The 16632-nt window shown below is 44.6% G+C and overlaps 3 protein-coding genes across 4 annotated transcripts in view; 2 read left to right on the forward strand and 1 right to left on the reverse strand.

Moving 5' to 3' along the window:
- The first annotated feature begins 2682 nt into the window (after positions 1-2682).
- LOC138153693 (lysophosphatidic acid receptor 1-A-like) lies at positions 2683-3669 on the forward strand. The gene has a single exon (XM_069078033.1). It carries the CDS (start codon positions 2683-2685, stop codon positions 3667-3669), a length of 987 nt encoding a protein of 328 aa, XP_068934134.1.
- Positions 3670-7685: 4016 nt separating this feature from the next.
- ZNHIT3 (zinc finger HIT-type containing 3) lies at positions 7686-14146 on the forward strand. The gene is made up of 5 exons (XM_069078142.1): positions 7686-7891; positions 8083-8114; positions 8691-8777; positions 11682-11762; positions 13484-14146. Exons 1-5 carry the CDS (start codon positions 7701-7703, stop codon positions 13678-13680), a joined length of 588 nt encoding a protein of 195 aa, XP_068934243.1. The 5' UTR covers positions 7686-7700; the 3' UTR covers positions 13681-14146.
- Positions 13973-16632, reverse strand: part of MYO19 (myosin XIX) — a 40531-nt gene continuing 37871 nt past the window's right edge. For both annotated transcript variants that reach the window (XM_069078130.1, XM_069078131.1), the window contains exons 24-25: positions 16054-16344; positions 13973-14771 (exon numbers count right to left, since the gene is read on the reverse strand). In XM_069078130.1, the coding sequence (XP_068934231.1) occupies positions 14643-14771; positions 16054-16344 (420 nt within the window). In that variant the 3' untranslated portion in view covers positions 13973-14642. The remainder of the gene's footprint in view (positions 14772-16053; positions 16345-16632) is intronic.

Here is a 16632-nt window from a genome sequence, read left to right on the forward strand (position 1 = left end):
TTTTCAAAGGTTGCACTGGTAAGAGAAGAACCCAGAATCCATTGTACCTGTTCTCCACAGAGCTGAAAGGTACTTTGAAGGTCGTTCAATCCAACCTCTTTACTTTTTGCATACAGAAGCTGAGAGCAGAGTGGAAGCCTCAGAGTAACCTCTCTGCCATCCTTTGCTCAAGATGGAAAGAGAACCAATGTGTGTCCTTCGGGAGAAGACCTTTTTTCTTTGGCCATGGAATAGTTGATGCAGCACACATCAGTACCCCTCTTTATGGGGGTACAGAGTAGATAAGGACAAGTGATGCGCTGAATTGATCTGGGGGCAGAGATTGCATTGCTATGCCAGTCATGGGAGCAGCTGGATAAAATTAACCAGAAATGGAAGTCTGCTGAAATTGACATGATGCATAAAGTAAAAAGAGAGAGAGAGAGAGAGAGAGAGAGAGAGAGAGAGATAAAGAAGGAATACAGTAGAGGGAGGAAGAGAAAGATATGAGGGGAGGGGAGAGAGAGAGAGAATGAGATAGAGAAATTAGGGCACCTAGCATACCTGAAGCATAGGAAAGCAAATGAGTGAACTTGGGAGCAGCAATATGAAAATGGGCCATGAGATGATGTCCCTTCACTGACGTCCTTGAGACCACTGTGACTAAGGGCTACACTATGATTAAGTCCAGGACTATGAGTTACAGCAGTTCTCAGAGTGTGGTCTGAAGACCCCTGTGGGTCCTTGAGACTCTTTCGGAGGGTCTACAATGTCAAAACTATTTTCAAATAGTTAGATGTTTTAATTTCTCATGCAGTAAATATCAATAGATATAAACTACACAAACAAAAGCTCTCTGGGAGCTCAATAATTTTCAAGAATGTAAAGTTTGAGAACTACAGAGCTAAGATAACTCCATTAAACACTAAGGGAGAGAAGATTACTATCAGTTGGAACTGTTTCTTTTATTTGTTTCTGTGTTTCTCTGTTAAAAGTTTTGTCAGTTTGTAGATAAGCATTGTAGAGCATCAGAACCCTTAGAAAAAGACATGAACCACACCTGAATATACCTAGGAGCTGAACTCTGGATGAGTTCTGAACCATTAAAGATTAAGAGAAAAGCCAGCTCAAAAATTGAAACAAGTTCAAGGGAACTCAGACCTTGAACCACAGATTACACAAATGAGGAAACTGAGGCCCAAAAAAATGAAGTGATGTACTGAAGAGACAGGAGGTAGCTAAAACAGATCGAAGATCCAGATCTTATGACTCTGAGTCCAATTACTCTTCCTATGATATCACACTAGAGCCAAATTGTCAACCACAGCTGGTAAATCCATCCAGTGTCTCCTGATCCTAGGAACTTCCTTTGTGTGTTTATTCATACAATTATTTGTTGTTTAGTCATGTCCTATTCTTGGTGACCCCATTTGGTGTTTTCTTGGCAAAGATACTGAAGTTGTTTGCCATTTCCTTCTCCAGCTCATTTGGCAGAGAAGGAAACTGAGGCAAAAAGAGTTAAGTGACTTACCAGTCAGACAGCTGACTGTGTCTGAGGTCATAGTTGAACTCAGGTCTTCCTGACTCCAAGCCCAACACCACTCTATCCACTGCACCACCAGGTGTGGCCTCCTCCATAAAGCCTTCCTTATCTTCCTTGCTAAAAGTGTTCTTCCCCTTCTAAAGTTTTCCTATAACACATCTGGATCTTTTCCCCAACACCAATTATTTCCCTAACACCAATTATCTGTGTACATGTTGTGGTGTCCTTTGCTACTGGCTAAGTAGGTTCATCGAAGGTAGAAAGTATAATTATTTTATTTGTATATCCCTAATGTCTAGTGCTGCACCCCTGTATGTAATAGATGTTTATAGTTAAAATTTATGAACTATGTGTGTGGGGAGCTGCAAAGTGGGTGTTTAGATGTATGTTTCTGAGACAACAGTGACCTCTGCTGTCCACGCTCACTGCACAGGTTGATTCCATAAATTCTGTTGTGATTGGCTCTTCCTATCTTCTCCTCCTATTAGTAACTGGAAGATTCTTCCTGAGGGTAGCTAAAATTTCTTTTGTAAACTCTCTCAATTCCTTCTTAGTTCTCAATTGGTGGTGGATATCAGCAAATCCATGGTCTGAAGAGATAACATTTAGAGAATTTAGGACCCAGTTTCCTTCACCCAGCCAAAACTCCCTCTAACTGTGCTCTGTGAATACTATCTTGTTCATTTTCCCTATATGACTGGGGAGATCTTTACTGGGTAGCAGAGGTATGCTGAATGAACTAGGATGTTTCCAAGCTTCTTATGCAGTAAGCTTTCTCTCTTCTCCCAGACCTTATTACACTCACTCAGCTAAGAGAACCCTAGCCTGTCAAAGACATTTCTTCTTAACAAAATATCTGATTGTTCCAAATACATTGCAGATGGCACACCTTTGGTCCCTGATAAGAGTTCCCTGTGGGAAGATTGCTGGCTGGTGATTAGACCTATTTTGCCCCGTGGGTTATCATAGCAACCAGGAGGTGGGGGTGGGCAGCAGCTATTTTCCTTGGTTAGTAACCCAAATGCTCCAATGGGCAGGTGGTTAAAGTTTAATCAGCCACTGGTAGGAAAGGGGAATTGGGGGTGCCACCTTTACTCTTCCATTTGGAACAGTGTGGAGTGGGACTGTGTAACTCTGTGTCATTAGTGAGGGGAGCTATGATGACTTTGCATGAGAATTGCTCCTGGAATGGTAGCCAACTATGGAGCCCACAGCTGGTACTGGTACTAGGCATCCCTCAGGTAACTCTCAACATCCTGTCCCTGGTCTCCAATGGGGTGGTCATCATAGTCATCTTGGCATCCCGTGATCTCCACCATCCCATCTTCATGCTCTTTGGTAACCTGGCCTTGTCGGACCTTTTGTCCAGCTCATCTGGCCTCTGGATCTCCCTGCTATTCCTGGCCCATCCAGACAATACCATTCGTGGTTCCCGTGATCTGCTGATACCATATGCTCTTTATGCCACCTCAATCTTTTCCACCATCTACAACCTGGTCAGTATTGGCATGGAGCGGTACCTGATGGTGGTGGGTGGGGGACTGAGGGCTCCAGCTAGGGTGTCCAAGAGAAAAGCAGTGACTGTGGTCTTGGCTAACTGGGCCCTTGCAGTCACTCTGGGTTCACTACCTCTGCTATCCTGGAATGTCCTGGACAGTGGTTGCCAGCCTTCGGAACTTTATGGTCCCTTCTGTATAAACTACCTAATCTTCATCACCATCCCTCACTGTGTGGTGGCCTTGGCTCTGCCCCTTTTCAGCTACCTGAACATTGTGTTGGTGCTGAGGAAGCAGGAGGCTGCCATGGAGAGTCATGGAGGAGGGGGGTCAAGATTAGCTGAGGTTCCAGTGGTCCGGACCAGCATTGCTATCTGGCTGCTGACTCTGGCTTCCTACGCTCCTTTCTTTGCTGGTGTTCTGGTGGATGTAGCTGCCTGGCATTGCCCTGAGGATTTATATCCTGGCTTCTTTGTGTTCCGAAATGTGACTGCCATTATGATCACCCTCAATGCCCTAGGGAACCCTGTGCTCTACACTCTCAAGGTTAAGAGTCTGAGCAGCAAGTTTCTTCTCCTGTTCTCTAGGCGCTCTCCCATCAACCAGATACAAATGCAAGACATTAGGGATGTTAGGCACATTAAACCCTGATGATTATTCCCTCTTCCAAAACTGGATATTGCCAGGAACAGAAGGGGGTGGGCATCATCTATACTAGATTCATTCTGAGGCAGGGGATTAAGAAAGGGAGGAGATTCCAAATTGTATATAATGCAGAGGGGACATTCTTCAATTATCTTGGTAGGATTTAATAATCACAACTAATCTTTCTCATAGTGGGGGTGAGTTAGGGATCTATGTGCTTCTTCTCCTTGCTATTGAGAAGTCCATTTTGGCCGTGTAGGCAGCAGGGACAGGGGTTAATTTGGATATAAAATGGAAAGGATTTGAGTCACTTAGGAGAAATCAGGTTGTCTCATCATTTTGGTGGCTGCTCCATACTCATTCAAATAAAAGCCTGCAGTGTGTGCATGACTGAGATGGACAGGGAGCCCTCAGGATTATTGACATAGTGGACTGAATTCAAGGTCACTTTAACGTTTTGATGGAGAATATGAAGACAGAAGGAGACAATAGTGGAAGGGATTTTTCCACATATACTAGATGTCTCCTAGATGACCTCTCCTTGCCTCTGCTTCCAGGCAGAGAACACTGGACATAGTTCAGCACTCGAGGGGCTGGACAGCTCCCATCTTACTAGTTGGGCTGGAGGAGTTGCAGGCTTGAGTCCTGAAGTAAACAGAGCCAGCGGCCTGAGGTACCTCACACTTCTGCAGTATTCCTCTCCACTCCCAGTGCTTTTGGGAAGGGACTGTGAGGGAAAGGGGGGGGGGGAAGGGTGTCTCCAGGAATTGAATGTGGGAGAGAAGGAGAGAGGGCAAGGGAAGTCTGATTCTCCAGGCCAGATGCCTTCCCTTTTGTTTGTTCTCTCTAGACCTCACCTTAGTATTTTTCGCTCACTCTCCCAAGAATAAATTTATCTCCTCTTGATACAGTTGCTCAGCACACTCCTTCTATGAGTTCCAGGAGCTATTTTCTCAACTTGAGTAGGTTCCTGGCACTACAGCCAGAAAGCACCTGAGATAAAGATGAAGAGAACATAACCCAAATCTGATTTCTCTGGGCCAATGTGGACCCTGGGAATTTACAGTGAAGACCACCAATTGTATTTTCCTGGTGGGAAGATGAAGGTTAGATTTGGTGGTGCCTTCAGTCAAAAGAGTAGAGCTGAATACTAGTCTCTAAGGTATTTTGTCTTGATGTCCCCAGTCCTACTATTCCCTCCCCACCCCATCTCCCACATCCATCTACCAGGGATTTCTGTCCTTGATTGGGGTGGGGGAGGGCACTGGAACTCAGGGACATGCTTAAGAGGCAAATCACTCTTTCCACTCACTCCTATGTATGCCTGTATTTATTTATTTTTGGACTTGATCTGTGACTTCATTGGTGTAGGGAGGTCCTGATGAGGAACCTTCATGTAAGCAGATTGGCACCTTCTTGGCACTTATAGTCTTAGCTTCATGAGGGACTTTGAAGGGTTAAATGAATTGCCCCTTGTATCAGAGGCAGGATGTGGACTCAGATCTCAGTCCAGTTTTCTAGCCACAACATCTAGTTAAAACAGGTCACAGGCAAGTCAGGACATCTGTGATGTCATTGGTCCTCTCTGATCATACAGGACAACAACAGGACAATGTTGAATGGCTTTTAGCCACAAAAGAGGAGCCACCCAAGGGGAAGTGAGTGGGATGGAGAATACTAGAATTCCTAGAGGGAAAGGATTTTGGAGACTGTCTAGTTTAAATCCCTTCTTTTTACAGAAGATGAAACTGAGTCCCAGTGAGGACCTAGCTCTTTAAAAATGATATTTTCAGCCTATTATGACGATGAGTGAGGCTCTAGGCATCCCACTAAAGTTCTTGGGCAGTAAATAGCAGAACCAGGGTTCAAATTCAGGTTCAGCTTGGCACAGTCAGTGTGACTTTGATTATAACAAAGGAACAGTCTTTCTTTTAGGTTTTTAGTGACTGGTTTCGTTTGTTTTTAAAAAAAGTCAGTGGAGGCCTTCACCTCATTCTTTCCAATCTATTGACCTCTCTGATACCTTCCAAATTCTGGAAGCCTAGGGATCTACTAAGTGCCAACAGGTGGAGAATACAATAGTCCCCATTTGTAAAGTAAGGATCAGGAGGGATGGGTGGGGCATGAGAGTTAAGTGGCCTGAGCACTGCATAGGAACAGACTTGACAGCAGAAGAGAAAGTAGCTACCCAAGTATTTACAGCATTTATTCTGCACAACAGAGATCATTATCTCCAGCAGATGGTGAGTGTTCCCTTGGATAACTTTCTTTTCTTCCAGGAAAAAAAAAATCACCAAGCCTCTGTCTTCTGCTCTAGTCATAGGAGCACTCTTAGTTCCTGCCTTCCAGCCTCTCTTGGAGATTGGACAGAAGAGGGGCTATGGAAATGTAGAGGTGCCACCATAAGCAAATAACACAGAAGGAAAGACCCAAGTCTTTCCTTGCCCACCTTCATTCCTCCTCCCTCCAGGTTTGAGTCCTTCACCTCAGTTTTCTCAGAGATGGTTGAAGAGAAGGGACTTACGGGAGCTGTCACCAATTCAAGAAGGGAAGGTCCATTTTGGGTGGCCTGTGTGACAGTCAGGGTCCCACTCTAAATCTTGGCTCTTCTCTAACTGGCACACCCAAGCAATGAAAGCCCAAGGAGTGTTTTTTTTCCCAGGCTGGATGTACTTGTTTTAGTTTCACAATCCCAGAGGGCTCTCTCAAACATCTCTCTAATATGCCCCCTTCCCTTCTCTGACACTACCACCATTCTAGTGTTGCCCCTCATCAGCTCCCCTCAATTATTGCAATAGATGACTTGTGGGTTTGCCTTCCTCAAGCCTTTCCCCAGTCTAATCCATCCTCCATTCAGTCACTAAGTCATTAAAGTGATTTTCTTATAGCACAGGTCTAATCATGTATATATTTGTTTGCACGGCTCTCCCTTAGATTGTAAGCTCCTTGAGGGCAGGGGCAGTATTTTATTTCTTTTTGTATCCCAAGTACAGCACTGGGCACATAGTGAATACTTAATAAATGCTTATTGATTGATTGGAGAGGGAGAGACAAAACTCAGTCTCGTGTAAAGACATATGAAATGAATATATAAATCATCCTTGAACCTAGTCCAAGGATGCTCTTCCACCAAAGACGAGGGGAGGAAGCTTAGAGCTGCCCTGATCCCTTGGCTGTGTTCTTTCAAAGTATGTGCTTTTGGAAAAATCTAGATCATAGGATTTAAGAGATGGAAGGGACCTTAGAAATTTAATCCAACTCTTCATTTTAGAAATGATCCTTCCACAACGCTCTCCAGAAACTCATCATCCAGTCAGATGATTACAGCTGTGAAACACCGTCTTGGTACCCCGTGTCCTTGGGACACCCCTCTCTGACTGGAGGAGGTGAAGGGTGAACATAGGAGACCTCCCAGTTTCTCCATTTAAGGAGGGAGGGGGTCCAGGGCAGTCACCTCATTTCGCTCCCTTCAATCATGCCCTGGGGCCAGGTACCCTAGCCCTTCCCCCCTTTCCGGCTTCCATTAGACCGTGAGCTCCTTGAAGGGCAGGTTTTCTTTTGTTTTTCTTTATGTCCCCAGCTCTTAGCACAATGCCCGGCACACTGTAGGCACTTAATAGATACTTAATGACCTTCCCTATAGCCCATCTCAAGATCCTACGAAACCTATTAGGTCTCTCAGTGATCCACAAAACTCCGGAGGGATTTGCGTACTTTTTTTTTGCCTTTTTGGAGGGCAGTTGGGGTTAAGTAACTTGCCCAAGGTTACAAGGCTAGTTTTTTTTTGTGTGTGTGGGTGTTAAGCGTCTGAAGTCGGAACCGAACTTGGGGACTCCTGACTCCAGGGCCGGAACTTTACTCACTGGGCCACCTTGAGGTCTTCTAAAGAACCACGTGATCGAATTTCCTTCTACCCGGCCCACCCCCGTGCAAGATCGAATACTTGGAGCTATACTATCTGGGTCTATTAGGTGGATGTAGCGGGCATCGATTCGTTTGGGCTAGCTCTGGCCTTGTCTGCGCCCGGATTGGAGAATATGGAAGAAACAGATCACGCACTTCCGGGTTCTCTCGCGATATACACACCTTGGGGGGCGTGGCGCGGAAGTCCGGCACGCGTTTGCGGCCGAATCCCGGCGGCGGCTATGGCTTCGCGAGGAATGCCAGGTGTGTGTACCGTGTGCGAAGAGGCTCCAAAGTACCGCTGTCCCGCCTGCCGCGTCCCTTAGTACGTGAGGTCTCGAGGTCTCGTTGGGGAGAGGGGAGAGGAGTGGGGAGGCCCTCGTGGGTTGTGGGCAGGGACCTGGGTGGTTCGGGGGAGGCGGCGGCAGTGCCGGGTCCTATCCCCAGAGGAGCTCACGCGGAGGAAGAGGCGCCCTCCCTCCCTCCCTAACCTGCCTCTCCCTGGTTCTCTTGCAGCTGCTCAGTGCCCTGCTACAAGAAGCATAAAGGTAGGGAGGGGTGCGACCCCCCAGCAGACCCCGTGACCTCGCCCTGCAGCCCCGCCCCCACCCTGTTCCTCTCCTATTCTTTCTCTGGCCCTCGCCGTTATCTCAGGTCGCTTCTTTTCCTTAATTCCTCCCCTGCTCTGTCTGCCCATTCCTGTTCCCTCCACCCTCTCCGCTCCCGCCTTTCCCTCTCCCATCATCTCCTGTGAAGTCTCCTTCGTCATCCCTCCCCTCTCCTGTCTCTCTTCCCTTCTCGCCCTGTATCTTCCATTCTCTCCTGTCCCCTTAGACTTTCTTCTTCGCTATTCTTTCATCCTGTCTGTAGCTTTTTTTCCCCATTCTTTATTCCATCTCTGTCCCTTTTCTGCCTTCCTTATTTCTTTCCTTCCTTTCCTCATTGTCCCAAAATCACAGAATCAGTGTCTTTTGCTGCCTCTCTCGTTTTGAACTGTAAATAAGTGAAGGCTGTCGTTCATTCCCTTTCTGTTCTTTTTCCTTCTCCTTCAAGCCATCCAGGCTCATGCTTTCATGGGGTTTGCCTTCTTTGTAAAGAGACTTTGGTGTTTTTAATTTTTCCAGAGCAATGCGTCTCCAAACCCTCTCCTGTTGTGAAAAATGGAGACTCAGATACACATCTCATGAAAATAAAGATCTTGGAGGACAAAGGTGAGTGATTTTTTTGGAATGGTACAACTGGAAGGCTTAAGGACTCAAGGGAAAATTTGACAGGAAGAAGATAAAAAGAGTAAGTAGAGGAGAGAATAACAAGCATTTATAAGATAAAATTGTGCCACGTTTTTGTGGCAGGGAAAACTTTTCAGGCAGTGCACAGACTGGATCAGGAGCATCCAGTGTGAGGAAGCAGACCTGTACCTGGGCTTTAGAGAAGACAAGAAATGTGTAAAAAAAAAACTAGAGACATAGAAAGGAGCCAAGTTATGAAGAACTCTAATTCCAGCTAGAGGACCTGATATGTGATCCTGGAAGTACTAGGGGGCTACAAGAATTTGAGGGGGGGGAGTGACATAGATCTATGCTTTAGGAAAACCACTTTGGTGGTGGATGGAATAGCATGGGGTGAGACATGGGGAGGGGAGACCAAATAGGAGGCTTTTGCAATAGAATAATGGAGACCTGAATTTGCTTTTATTCAGAGGGGAATGAAGGCAGGACAGAGAATTGAGAGAGACAAGGCTGTAGGATGAGATGGGATCAGGATCATTGGTCAACATAGTTTTCAAAAGTATGAGAGAAAACTTTAATTCTGAAATGCTGTGGAAAGCAGAAAAGGGCAGAAAAATATTCAGATAGAGGAGAGGAGTTGAGGAAGCTCACATCTGATGTTTTAAGTAGTAGGTAGTAAGGTCACCTGCTGGGAAAGAAAAGGATAAAGGGTTTGGGGGGGTGTTTGAGGAGAGAGGTTTGGTAGACTTATTGTAGTAGTCATATAGTAGATGGTAGCAGGATAAAGAGTATTAGTAGTGGAGATGCCCTGGCCTAGATACGGGACTGTGTCCATTCAGCTATCTGGGCCTGGAGAAATCAGTTGAGAGTAATTCCCAAGGGTTCAGAATTGGTAAGGTTTGGCCAAAGGTCCTGGGTAGTGATGGATTCAGGGGTTTCAGAGAGTGAAGATTGGCTGACATTTTTCTTCCCTTTCAGTTAAGGAATTGATGAAGGGTCCCATGGTATATTAGATGCCCTGTGCCCAAAGCAAGGGGTTGTGAGAGAATTGTGGGAACTAAGTGAACCATACTAGTCTGTGACCCAATTCTAGTTCTAGCTTAGTATCTTTTCTCTTTAGTTATTGGGGTCTAGTCCAATTTATGTTTAGTGAGAAAGTTTTGTTTAGTTATGGGAATTGTGAGAAAACTTTATTGCATTGTTTGAAGCAAGCCCTGCATGGCTAGGAGGCTGGACCACACCTCTACTTGTTTTTTTTTCTTCTTATTATTAAGCAATTGGGGTTAAGTAACTTGCTCAAGGTTACACGGCCAGTTATTTCTGGGTGTGGTGCTGAGTGTCTGAGCCCGGGATTCGGTCTCCAGGTCGTCCCAACACTGGAGCCGGTGCTCTTACTCGCTGAGCCACCTGGCCGCCCCTTACACCTCTACTTGTTGCTTAGAACCCTTAAGTAAGGACCTGTCATGCTGACCAGAAACCCAGTCAGATTCAAAGATTGATGTAGGGAGTTTTCTTGCAATTATTCATCTCAAGCAACTCATGTCTTGTCTGAAAACTGACCCAATACCGGTCAGTCGGTTACTGTTTCTTTATTCCCTTGATTGAATCCAGACATTTGTGGGGAGGGGGGAATGGGACATTTTTTTTCTGATTTTGGGGAATTACACCTGTTTGCTTTCCCCCTCCCAACTTGAAAAGCCCCTAATCTTTCCTCCAATTAGAAGTCAGAATACTAATCTCGTATCTTGGTTTATATCCTATTGTTTGCTTTATTGCACAAAAAATTGTCTCCTCCTATATATGGGATCAAGTGCCAAAGCTGAGGACGCCTGGTTCTGATTAATTTGTTGTGTACCTGGCATGCATTGCTTACTAAACTGATATGCTCAGAAGCTTGAACTCTTTTCCCTCAGTTATTTCAGGTTTCACTTGACACAGGTGGCAGACATAAAGATGGAGAGTTCAATTAAGTGTTTATTGAGCACCTACAGAACACACCTGGAGCTCAATGTTATAAGTGCTTCAGTGGGACACACAAAGTTCAGGCCTCTCCCAGGAGGATAGCAGGAATCGTAGGGTGGGCGTTCTTGCTAGGTTGTCCCTCTAGGAAATTTGTCCTGATCCTCTAAGCTGGGTATTCCCTTCTTCCTCCTCAGAATTTCCTGAGGGCATACATTTGCATATTCCTTTGCTCTTTTCACACTTTACCTTGCATTCATTGAATTGTTCTATCTATCTGTTTGGATTGTAAGTTCCTAGAAGGCAAAGACTTTTCTCATCCCTCCAACTTCTAGCATAGCGACTTATACCTATACTTGAGAAATGTTTATCTGTTGAATATGTTGCATTGCTGACTCAGTAAATATATACTGATGTTGTTGGCTGGAATGCAGTAATGTTAGCTTAAAATTTTCTTTCTTCCTCTTTTTAAGAATTGCTGGGAATAGTATCCAAAATATGACTGTTGGTGGGGATGGAGCTGGATTTGAGTAGAAATTCAGGGAGAAATACGCTTGAATGTCACAAGATACCTTCCACCCATAGAACTTCATGAGGCTGAGTACTTTGGGTTCATAGATTTGTAATGTTTGTTCACTGTCCATGAGCCCCCTTGGAGTCATAGGATCATAGAGTTAGAGCTGCAATGGACCTCAGAGGCCATTAAACTAATATTGTTTAATTTGCTTTTGAGAAAACTAAGGCCCAGGGAGTTGATTGTGAGATTGTACGGGTAGTAGCTATCAGAGGTAGGATTTGAACCTACGTCCTCTGAGTTCCACTATTCTTTGCAGGAACCTTCTTTTGATAATTGCAAGTGGCTTTGAATGTTTCCATCTGTTTATCTGGGGGGAAAACTGAACAAATAACAAACATGTTTGTTCTTAGGTAATGATTGGTCAGTGGCTGATATTCTGGACAGTGATGATGAAAAGGACAGAGTCTCTATTCAGAAGCTGAAGGATCTGGGTAAGTCCATGTCATATATCACAATAATCTTGTGTGTGGTTTTGTAATCTGATGGGCCTATAGCATAGATGTTTGCATGTGTTAAGCCAAAGCATGACTAATATCTATGAACACAGAACAATTATTGACAGATTGCTTAATTAGGCTCCTCTTTATAGCTCTCTTGTAAAAAGCAACTGTTTGTTATAATTACATACAGACCCTGTGGCTTCCTGAGAAATTTCCAAAATATATTGCCAGAGTAGCTCCCAGTGAGAAATGACTTTCCGTAGTACATTGGAATGGACACTGCCTATTTGTGTGACATTGGATGAATTACTAAATCTGATCTCAGGTACCTCATCTGTGAAGTGACGGCGTTAGAACATCTAGATGGCCTCTGAGGTCCCTTCTGGCTCTGTGATCAGTGATCCTGGCAGAATATACTTGTGACATTCAAGTGTATGTCTCCCTGAATTTCTATGATCACTAAAGGGACGAAGACCTTGGTTTATTAAGCAAGTGTATGCTAGGCGTGTCAGAACCCAATTTAGTTCAGTGAATCGTAAATTATAATGCTTAGCATATATCTCAAACACCTGTGGGTTCCCCCTCCCCCAAAAAATCAGTGAGTGGGGTGGCTAGGTGGTGGTGCAGTGAATAGAGCACTGGCCCTGGAGTAAGGAGGATCTGAGTTCAAATCTGGCTGCTGTGTGACCTTGGGCAAGTCACTTAATCCCAATTGCCCTATCCTCCCCCCTCAAAAAAAGCAAAAAAAAAAAAACATCAGTGAGGATACTACCCCTCCCCCTTTGTTCTCTCACACATTCTCTCTAGTTTATTTTTAACATGGGGTACTGGTTCACAGCAATAAATTCCAAATCAGACTTAAAAGTTCTATACCACCTCCCCGGTCCCCCATCTCTCCCCTTAGCCAGTGGAACACAAGCATTCAGATTCAGTCCTGCCCTAAAGATAACAAGTTTCTATTCACATTTAGCGTTTGTGGGTTTGGTGAGGCAGGATAATGTTGGAGGAAGTCCAACTCCTTCACTTCAGTAATAATGACCAAGTACCTTCACCCCCAGCAACTGTCACATAGTGTTACCTTCCTTTCTTCCTTACCTCACAACTGTAAGGAGGCCTTGGAAATGAAGTAATTTGTAAGGTGTGTAAGGTCTTGTAAGTTGTTAAGCCTGCTTGGGCACACCTGGCCCCAGCACTGAGAAAAGACTGTTTTTTCTGGAGATTGAAAAGGGCTATATCTGCAATAATAATTGCTTGCTAAATAATACTTGCTAAATGCCAAAAAAGGAGTGAGAATTGGCTGCTGAAATGGTAGAAGTTGTGATAGAGAACAACTTTAAAAATTTTTTTTGCTTGATACCCAGGTGCTTTAAAAAATTTTTTTATTAAAAAAATTACCTTTTATTTTTTTACAGACACTGAAAACAAGATCCTTACTTTAAAATTATCCCATTAGTCTTGATGTTTTAATTTTTGTCTTGTGGATGTTGCTTCTGATATTGATGGTTAATCTTGGGACATCTGGTTTCAACTTCTATGTGAATGTTGTAATAGGGGACAGGAGGCCAGGTGGTAGCCATGTGTGATTAAAACTTTATTCCTAGTAAAAACTGCGTATTTTCTTACATTTGAATCCTTGAGATTCCAATGGATGGGGTAGTGCTTGCAACTCTATTGTGTTTTTCTTTGACGTTCATTCTGGTCTGTTTTTCAAGGGGACTCTAAGGAATTAAGGAACTTACTGACTAATCCCCACCTCCGACAGTTGCTGGTCAGCATTGACCAGGCAGAAGACAAAGAGACCCTCATGAAAAGCCATATGCAAGAGCCCTTATTTGTGGAGTTTGCTGACTGCTGTCTTGGAATTGTTGACTCTCCTGAGAAAGAAAACACTTTGGATGTAGAGGGGTGAATTGTACTTGCTATGAGCTCCTGCAAACATGGAGAAGAAACTGGGCAGCATTTTGGAAAGAGGAAACCAGAGGTCGGTCCCATCACTTGGGGTTAGAGTGGAGGCTGGATCACAGGCTGCTTCAGGACCTGATGGACAGAGATGTCCCTAGGGTAGGGGCTCAGCTGGCTCTAGTCCCAGCTGACCTGGGACTCTCCAGCCTCTACTTTTCATCTTGCCAGTGAACACAGTGTGCTGAAGCCCAAAAGAGGTAACTTATTTGGTGGAAAAGAAAGACTATTTAATAGTAGACTAGTTCTGTAGAAAGTTTTATTTGTTCATGGTACACATCAAAACCTAGAAGAGGGGTTTGGCAAAGTTTTCCTCTCCTACACATCTGAGTTAAAAACATCATCAGCTTGGCCCAGCTTGTTCCTGGATGCAATTAGTAATGCCTTTTAAATAAAATGGACAGTTATTGATTTTAGTGCAAGCTGTTTTCATTTTCCCCAGATCTTTGGTATAGGACAAGCTAATCATTTGAAGTAACTTTAAATAGTGTCAACATAAGACTATTATTTAGACTTTATCAAGTAATAAGTCTTGCCCTGATTTAGGCCACATTCCCACCACCTTCACCCAGCACGATTTGCAGAGCTGAGTGGCCAAGTTCTAACTTGACTCAACAGGAGTAAAGGACATACATAAGCATTGTAGGCTTAAGGAGGTAGGGATAGCCCCAGTCCTTATGAATCCTGCTGCACTGTGCCTGGGAAGTATGAGCCTGAAGGCCAAACTGCCCAAGGCCCTCATCACTGCCAGGGCAGCTTAAAAGCTAGGCTCAGAGGGAGGTATAATCAAGGTCCCTGGAAGGGATTAGAATACTGTGTTTCACAAAGGCCGAGTCCCAGAGGAAACAAAGTGCAGTGCACGGAGACTTGCCCTGCCTCAGAGGCTGGGCAGGTGCCAAGGCAAAAAGAACATCACACTGGAATCAGTCTGTGTCTGTCCAGCAGGATTTGATTAAAGCCAGTGATGTTGTAGTTTTGTGGCTCAGGACTGATGTTGGCGTAGAGCAAGGGGGACTTCTTGCAATGAAACCTGATGGAGCCCTAGGGAGACAATTAAATGTCACTTGGTTCTATTCCCTGGAAGAACACAGGCCCAGACCACCCACGTTCCAGTCCTAAACCTTCTGTACCACATCCCAAAGGATGTATAGAAGACAATCCTCTCCCCCCCTCCCCCTTTATATTTTCACACCCTTGTAAACAGGCCCTGGAGTTCTGCCAACTCACTCTAGTCAAAGTAGCAAGAAAAATTAAATGACTATTCTCTCCTATTTTACCTCATTAGTCTTAACAAGTAAATGAAAGCTCAGATTCATTTTGCCAGGCTAGTATAACCTGACAAAAGTCATATTCCAGCCATCTGCCCAAGACAGGAAAGGACAGTTGGGATTCACAAGCTGTGCTTCTGTATATTTTATTCTTACTAATTTTTCTGTGTGTGGGGGAGAAGGTAGTATTTTTACATGAAGATATTTCACTTTGATAATGAAAACATTTGTGCTTTCCACAACCCTTAATAAAGTGGAAAATGGGGTAGGGAAGCAGTTAGCGCTACCTTCTACATGAGGGCTGCTTTCCTGATCCTCCCAGGTACCAGGGCCTTCTCCCCCATTAATTTAACCAACCAACAAACTACCCTACGTCTATTTTTTATATACTTCTAGAATGTAAGCTCCCTGAACACAAGGATTATTTCCCTTTTCACAGTAGGCACATTAGTAAATAGTTATTGAGAACTGGGGATGTATTAGGGGAGTACTGAACAGTTTACCAAAAAACCCCAAACAGCTGGAGTTAGAGACTTTGTGTAAATTCTCAGCTGTAGATCTGGAAAGGAATCAAACCTGTATTAGGTGAAATGCTACAAATAGGCATTTCTCCTTTAAGGAAAAACAATCCCTTGTCCTGGCATATAATTTCTTTAGTTCTCTCCTAACGGGTTCCTGGAATTTGTTGTGTGCTCTGTGTCCAGAGAGTGAGCCTATCCAGAAGCATTATGGCTCAGTGGCTAGAGTGCTGGTCTCAGAGTTAGGAATTGAGTTTGAAACCTGTTTCAGACCCTTATTAGCTGTGTGACCTTGGGCAAGTCACTTAACCTCAGCCCCAGTTTGCTTATCTGTAAGACTGGGATAATAATAGCACTTACCTGCTGGAGTAGGTAATGTAATCAAATGCTCTGCACAACTCACAGGGTCATACACATGTTAATTATTATTGTTATTAGCAATGCTTTTAACCTTAGCAGTAGTACCCACTGCCCCAGGGTGGTCATGGGATGGAATCTGCTCCTCTCCTGTCTGTTTAGTAGAGAGCTCTTCCTTACCTGGGGCAGTGCTCTGATGGAGGTGATGCCAGCCTGGTCATGCTGGGTGGCCTCCACCTTGTAGGTGCTGCTGTGACAAGGAATTTGCAAACAGGCCTGTAGGGACAGGTTCCTCCGCATCCCGATTACACCCACAGGTGCATTTGACAGCACGAGTCCCAGGGGCCAGAGTTGGATGGTCTCACGTGAGGGCCATGGCAGTGTGGTGGGGAGTGGAGAGTAAGGCACTTTGGTGAAGCAGTTTTCTTCCAAATCATCCAGTTCTACAGATACTAGGGAATCCATTTTGGCCTTCAAAGAACACCCACACAAGAAGCCTTTTACCATCACAGGCCCTTCTCCTGCCTGCTACTATCTTCTAGTATATCATTTAGCAAATCATTCCAATATCCACGATCAAATCTTTGGGTGGAGTTAGGAAAGTGGAAAGTTAGGCCACTCTTCATGGGGTTAGGGGTGCGTCAGTATACTGGGCTGTCTGGGAGTCAGGACACTAGAGATGTAGCTCTTCACCTGCCACAAAGTATGTGGCCTTCTTCCCCCTCTCTCCTCCCCCCCACCCCAGTTTCCTCGTTTGTA

Source organism: Petaurus breviceps, unplaced genomic scaffold (genome assembly GCF_028583685.1).
Source record: "Petaurus breviceps papuanus isolate PSGF00001 unplaced genomic scaffold, PetGlider_PUasm1.0 91023, whole genome shotgun sequence".
NCBI classification, from domain to species: domain Eukaryota; kingdom Metazoa; phylum Chordata; class Mammalia; order Diprotodontia; family Petauridae; genus Petaurus; species Petaurus breviceps.

Excerpts from the sequence above, each read along its gene's own strand:
- LOC138153693 (XM_069078033.1), top strand. The coding sequence starts at position 2,683 with ATGACTTTGCATGAGAATTGCTCCTGGAATGGTAGCCAACTATGGAGC.
- ZNHIT3 (XM_069078142.1), top strand. The coding sequence starts at position 7,701 with ATGGAAGAAACAGATCACGCACTTCCGGGTTCTCTCGCGATATACACA. Across the intron at positions 7,892-8,082 it reads CCCGCCTGCCGCGTCCCTTA|CTGCTCAGTGCCCTGCTACA; the intron begins GTACGTGAGGTC and ends GTTCTCTTGCAG. Across the intron at positions 8,115-8,690 it reads CTGCTACAAGAAGCATAAAG|AGCAATGCGTCTCCAAACCC; the intron begins GTAGGGAGGGGT and ends TAATTTTTCCAG.